The sequence below is a fragment of the Mus caroli genome, unplaced genomic scaffold (assembly GCF_978045245.1).
Source record: "Mus caroli unplaced genomic scaffold, Mus_caroli_1 scaffold_4, whole genome shotgun sequence".
NCBI lineage: Eukaryota > Metazoa > Chordata > Mammalia > Rodentia > Muridae > Mus > Mus caroli.
In genome coordinates this window covers 107,792,144-107,798,700 of record NW_028227259.1, presented here as the reverse complement: position 1 = coordinate 107,798,700, position 6,557 = coordinate 107,792,144, and the positions used below count along the sequence as shown (strand labels likewise).

Genomic DNA, 6,557 nt, shown 5'->3' with positions numbered 1-6,557 from the left:
GTCCTGACTTGGTGCGGGGATTACAGGTGTGAGCCTCAATGCCTGGTTCTCATTCTGCAGCACTCGTGACTATACAATGCCACACTGTTAAAATGAACACATTACCTGTACCTGTGAGTGGAATTCACGACATTATTTCCATACAGTGAGTGGCAAGCATTGGTCATATCCTGGCAATCCCCTCCCATCCTCGCCCTGCACCGGAAACTCCTCCCTATCCCCCAGTAATGAAGAGTCTCAAGACTTTTCCTTGTATTTCCACATGTAGGAGAGAACTTGTCTCTCTCTGTTTGAAAGGGGCGTCTCCAGGTACATCCACCCTTCTGACAGTGGCAGATTTCAGTCTTGATAGCTGAATGATAATCCTCTGTGTAAGTACTTAACAAAATCCATGGATCTGCTGAGGGGCACGTGGGCTGGTACTGCAGCACAGCCATTCTGACTCCCAAGAGCTACAGTAAACACCAGTGTACAGGCATTTCTTTTGGTGGTATGGTATAAGCTGGACCACAAGGTAGTCCAAGTGGAGATGTCTGAGGAAGTACCCTACTTCATCTCAATGGCTGCACTAATTTCTCTCCCTACCAACATTGGACACGACTTCCATTTTCTCCACAGGTTTTGTCCTCTCCAGCATTTATTTGGGGACATAATCTACTTCAGTCTTCTAAGATCTTCCTTTATCATGGGGCCTCCTTTCTATGGCAGAGTTGTCTCAGGGAGCAGCTACGTCACTAGCCAGCTGTCACCTGGCCTGTTCTCCCAGATGGACCTTGTGGCACTTGTTTTGTTTTATAAAAATAAGGAGAAGGAATATGTTTGGTGGAGGTGTGGTAAGGTGTGGGAGAAGGGGGTGCCTCTGTGGGCCCATGCTGAGGCATCCCTTCCCCTGAGGGACCAGCTCTATTCTATAGTATAGAATTAAGAGTTTATTCAGGGCATGGGAGGGGGAGCTGACAGGGTAGTAGAGACAGAGAAGGGGAGGGAGATAGAAATAAAGAGAAGGGGAAGAGGAAGAGGAGGAGGAGGAAGAAGAAGCCGCCACTGAAGAAGAAGAAGCCGCCACTGAAGAAGAAGAAGAAGAAGAAGAAGAAGAAGAAGAAGAAGAAGCCGCCACTGAAGCCACCACCGCCTCCAGCCATGGTCTTGTGGAGAGAGGAGGAAGGGAAGAGCCCAAGAGAGGGAAGGGAGGAGGGGCAAGCAGCCTAGACAAAATGGTAAGAGCAGTGATGTCATGTGTGGCCAGGCCTGACTGTGTTTGCTTGCATCTACCCTACATGTGGCCATTCGTGCTCTTTTGAGGATGACCTGGAGAGCTACTTGTCATTCAGAGCAGCCACCAGCCTAGGTTCTTAAAAACGGAGGGAATACAGAGAGAGGCAGGGAGACAGAGAGACACTGCTGGGCTGTTCGCTTCCCAGAACTGGCATATAGTCTAGAATCAATCACTGAACCACTGTAAGCTTTGGCTGATGTTTCCAGTACAAAGTACAGGGCTGCCTTAGGTCAGGACTTGGCATCTGAGTTCCCCAACACATCCATCCCTGGCCCTGTGGACTTCTTAACCTGGCACTTTAACCATTGTGACCCTGCCATTCCATGGGGTGGAGCTGGGGCCGGGATTAGTTTGGCGAACAATCATAAAAACCTTCCAGTTGGACTCAGCCAGAGATCTCAACTCACATCTTCTTCCCAGTTTCCATTTATTTCCTGGCGACATTCTTGCTACATTCTTTCTAGAAACTCTCCTCCAGAGCTGCTCTGGGGTTATGCAGACTTCAAGATGCTAATGGCCCCCAGCTGTGCTGGCTCCCAGCCCTCTGAGGCCCAGGCACCCTCTGACACCAATAAATCTCCCTCCCTTCCTCCCCTCCCTCCCCCCCACCCAACAATGATGGTGTTGGTTACAACTTAACCTATGAATGTGCTTTGGATTAGGAGTCAGGTGAGGATGGTTTTTGTGTCCAGTGGAGCCAATTCTGAGGCAGGGTCACTCCTCAGACCTGTTTCCTGGTAGTGAGGTACTCAAAGGCACCACACGGGATATGTGCTGCTTTCAGAGCCTCATCTCCTCAGGTACAAATCTCAGCATCTTACAAGTACATCTCAGCTGTACTTGTAAGATCAGAAATGGCTCAGGAGTGGAGCAGGCTGGGAGGGGGTGTAGGAGACCTGGGTGTTTGAAAGGGGGCTAGGGGTAGGGGTGCCTGAGTCAGGATTTGGTGAAATCTGCCAGCAAGGTGCTCAGAGAATCACTGTGCCCTTTCTTGGAGCATAAGCCTTGTCCTTCCTGCTCTGAAAAATCAAAAATAAACCCCAGGGAGCAGATAGCTCTGCCTGTGCCTTGGCTGGCTGTGTATTATGAGCATCTGACCGGGAAGCTGGGAGTGAGGTGCCACTCAAAGGTAGGGAAATGCAAGTCAGATCATGACCCCAAGCCAGCCCTATTAATATCCACCAGGGCTTCGTGTGTGCCGTGTCCCACATGGGGAACAGCCGGTAGTCTCTGGCTAACAGCCAGAGGCAGGGGACACTGAGGATGTCTGAATTGGTTGTCTATGGTTTTTTTTTTTTTTTTTTTTTTTTTAAGATTTATTTATTATATGTGAGTACACTGTAGCTGTCCTCAGATACTCCAGAAGAGGGCATTAGATTTTGTTACAGATGGTTGTGAGCCACCATGTGGTTGCTGGGATTTGAACTTGGGGACCTTCAGAAGAGCAATCGGCGCTCTTAACCACTGAGCCATCTCACCAGCCCCGGTTGTCTATGTTTTAAAGTGTAGTTTTATTTACAAAGTGAGATGACACAGGTACAAACGGTATCTGCTAACTCCATGTTCATGAAAAGTATATAAATATATTACAGGAAATTATATAGTAAACATTAGAAATGGATACAGTAAACATTGCTAGTTTGTCTTCTATGCCAATATTACTGTCATTAAAAGCTTAAATACTGGCTTCAAGTATCCCCTCTAAAATAAATCTACTTTATTAAAATACTGGAAAATTTTTGCTATAAACAGGATTTGGTACATTAAAAATAGACTCAGTGTGTCTTTGTAACAACGTCCACTATGATCAAATGCTGTCTCCAGCCCTAAGACCTGCTGGTTCAGTTAGTGAAAAAGGAGTTTTGATGACCATCAGTGGTTGAATTGGCTGTAAAAACACAGCATCTTGACGTCCGTATCTGACGGGAACGCCTGTCCTTCAAGCAGGAGGGACTAAGCTTCACGGTGCTGCTCGCTTGGCCTTGCTGCTCTCAAGAGTGGAGAGCAGGAGTCGGCTGGATGCAGGAAGGAAGGGAGCCTTTGGAGGCTGCTCTGCATCACTGTGGGAGCCCTGGCTGTGCCTTCTGTTCTTCAGCCTGAAGATGAGTCAGGACATAGAGGATGACTTGATAGCAGAAGACATACTGACCCTGTGGGGAGGTGGCAGGAGAGACAGGGAGATTTGAATAACTTAAATTTATTCACAGTAGGTGCTTGAGAAATTTGGACATAAGAACTTTTTGAGTCAGTGTACAGAACTGTGAAGTGCCATAAAAACTATAAACAAGAAAATTGAGAAGAGGAGGGGAAGAGCCAAGGGGTTATGTCGATGATGACCTGGGATTGTATACATTTCCTAAGAAACCCCTTTCTCTCTGATCTTATTTTCTGGTGCTGGGGCCAAACCCAGGGCTGCAGGCTTGCTAGACAAGCGCTCCATTACTGAGCTATACCCCCAATCTCTAAAACCTAGATTTCTCTACACTGACTGAACTCATCTTGTTTTAAAATGTGAAAAAGTTAATAGCCACAAATCTACTAAAACAAACTTCTTAGGTATTTCAGAGCAAAAATATAGAAATAAATTTTAAATGTAATGTTGAAGTATTATTTAAATATGAAATAATTTCCCTTTCAACATTTTTAATATAGAGGTCTAGCTCCTAGAGTGCACGTGGCGGCTCACAGCGGCCTGTAGGTGCAGCTCTAGATCTTAAAGTCAAATCTTTAAAAAAAAAACAAAAACAAAAACAAAAACAAAAACCCACAGTATATTAAATGGAAAGTAATCAAACAAGCATGGCAGGAGCTCGGTTCTCACTGTTGCGCATACATATGTGAACAGGAATCCTGTGCACACCTATGACATTGGCAGCCTACGGAGAGACTGGGATGTTAGCTGCCTCCAGGCTTCCTGCTGCTCATCTGAGTTTCTGTGACAGCTCCTGTTCTCCATTAAAAAAAAATTAAGGTAGTATCTAAAATGATAGTCTGAAATTCTTTTTTTTTTTCTGAACTAGTCTTAATGCTATAGAAGGGTCCTTTATGACAAGAGATGTTGGCTTTATGTTATAACATGGAAGGAAGCCTTCAAAGAGATCACTGGGCAAAGGGTAGTGCCTTCCTCTGCCATCCTGTTACCTGAAGGCTGAGACAAGAAGAGCGCTTGAGCCCAGGTTAGCCTGGGCCATAGCAAGATCATCTCAGAAAGACAGACAGAACGAGAATACAAATTCAAGAGCAACTTTTAAACTATTAGTCTCAGAACAAATCCTCCTCACCTCGGTCTGCACCATGCCGTGCCTTTGAAGCCTCATGCAGCGCACTAGGTCAGAGATGTCGAACTGCCAGGACACAGAGTGGTGCATTAGACACAACCTGGGTGATGTGAAGGCGTTCCCCTGTGGGGTCCTCACCCCTGCCCCTCCTCACGACTCGTCAAACTCTCCAGTATATAATGACTTCCTGAAGTGACTTTTTATGATACAGTTTTTCTAAGAATTAGAGTCTACTATGTTTGAACATCTTTAATACACATTCTCTTCCTCTGAAATTTAGCTAATTTCTTAAACTATAAAAAAATAATGTAAGCAATATTCCTCACACACTAATGTCCAGAATAAAATTCCATTTCCTTTTAATTTAGCTGATACTTGACAGTCTGAGACGAGGGCAGACTGGACTGCTGGGTCTGCCCCACTTCAGTTATCATAGGTTATAGGAGTATCAAGAACTGGGTAGAACTGCATCATCTAAAACCCTTTAAGAGACAGTGGTTTTGGGGCTGGTGAGATGGCTCAGTAGTTAAGAGCACCAACTGCTCTTCTGAAGGTCCTGAGTTCAAATCCCAGCAACCACATGGTGGCTCACAACCATCTGTAACGAAATCCGATGCCCTCTTCTGGAGTATCCGAGGACAGCTACAGTGTATTTACATATAATAAATAAATAAATAAAATCTAAAAAAAAAAAAAGAGACAGTGGTTTTAATCTCTATATCTCTATCTATCTAACTACACACATACATATATATACATACTATATATTGATTATATACAATTATATACAAAAACTATATATATTTAAATACAAGATATTTTGGCAATTAAGGAGGTTTCATAAAAATTTGGATTACAGTCAAAGTAAGATCACACTGTTACTTGCTTTAGTAATATTTAAAAATTAAGAGTAACTACTTAGAGTAATAGATTAGTATTAATTTTCAAACAAAATTACCCATTTCTTATCTATAGGTAACAAGGACAAAGCTCAATATTTTTCTTTTAAAACATGGACTGTCTTTTGGACCTCAGTATTTCCTGTAGTCATGGCAACAGTACTGACAATCTCACAGAGAGGCTTAATGTCTGTACGAGGTGAGAACAACACATTTAGACAGATAGTCACATCGCCCAGCACTCGGCCGTATCTTGTACTTACTTCCAGATCCTGGCTGATTAGCCCTAGGACCACGTCTATGCAAATGAGGGTTCCTGAGCGTCCAATGCCAGCGCTGCAGTGTGTGATGACTGGGCCCGACCTACGGATGTGTCTCATGTAGGAGATGAATGTGAGCAGGTCGTCTGGCTGGGATGGTGTATCGTGGTCTGGCCAGGCAGTGAAATTCAGATGAGAAATATGTCGCACCTCCCCTGTCTGAAAGTGTAAAATGTAGTGAGTTACAATGTCACCTGTCCCTAAGTCAGGTCCTTACAGTATCATTTCCATCTTTCGAATTTGAGTGGTATATTGAATCAGATCAAAAGAAAAAATGGAAGAGATAAAAAGGTATAAACACACGAAGATGGTGGCATATGCCTAATTTCCAGAATTTAGACTGAGAGAGGAGGACGGAGTATTCAAGGCCAGCTTAGGGTAGAGAGCAAGACTGTGGCTAAAACCGACAACAACAGATTGAAAAATACATGGACTGCATCACCACCGCCCAGTCCTAGTGGCTAGGGTTGGTACCCAGGCTTCCGTGGGCTCATTTAAATGATATGTTTGGCAATGTCAGTCTCAGAACCTTTATTCTTTCTTTCCCATTAGAACTCCTCCTCCCCCAGCATCCTCTGTGGTTTTATTATCTGCTTCGTTTTCCTCAAATGCAGCCTCTCAGGCCGTCCTGTGTTGCTGAACACACAGCCTGCATCTCAGAGTCCAGCAACCCTTCCTTTCGGTTTTGTTTTCCCAGCAGCACAACTAACACAGCCCGCCCACGCAGGCAGCAAGCTCCATGGGGGTACTGAATGGCTGTCTGCCTGTTGTTAAAATGCTGGAC

At 44.6% G+C, this 6,557-nt stretch overlaps 1 protein-coding gene across 2 annotated transcripts in view; it reads right to left on the bottom strand.

The window, feature by feature from the left end:
* Window positions 1–2,777: 2,777 nt before the first annotated feature.
* The window catches only part of Ptpn13 (protein tyrosine phosphatase non-receptor type 13), a 175,152-nt gene continuing 171,372 nt past the window's right edge, over window positions 2,778–6,557 (bottom strand). For both annotated transcript variants that reach the window (XM_085836937.1, XM_021162112.3), the window contains exons 46-48: window positions 5,717–5,932; window positions 4,558–4,620; window positions 2,778–3,426 (exon numbers count right to left, since the gene is read on the bottom strand). In XM_085836937.1, the coding sequence (XP_085693063.1) occupies window positions 3,334–3,426; window positions 4,558–4,620; window positions 5,717–5,932 (372 nt within the window). In that variant the 3' untranslated portion in view covers window positions 2,778–3,333. The remainder of the gene's footprint in view (window positions 3,427–4,557; window positions 4,621–5,716; window positions 5,933–6,557) is intronic.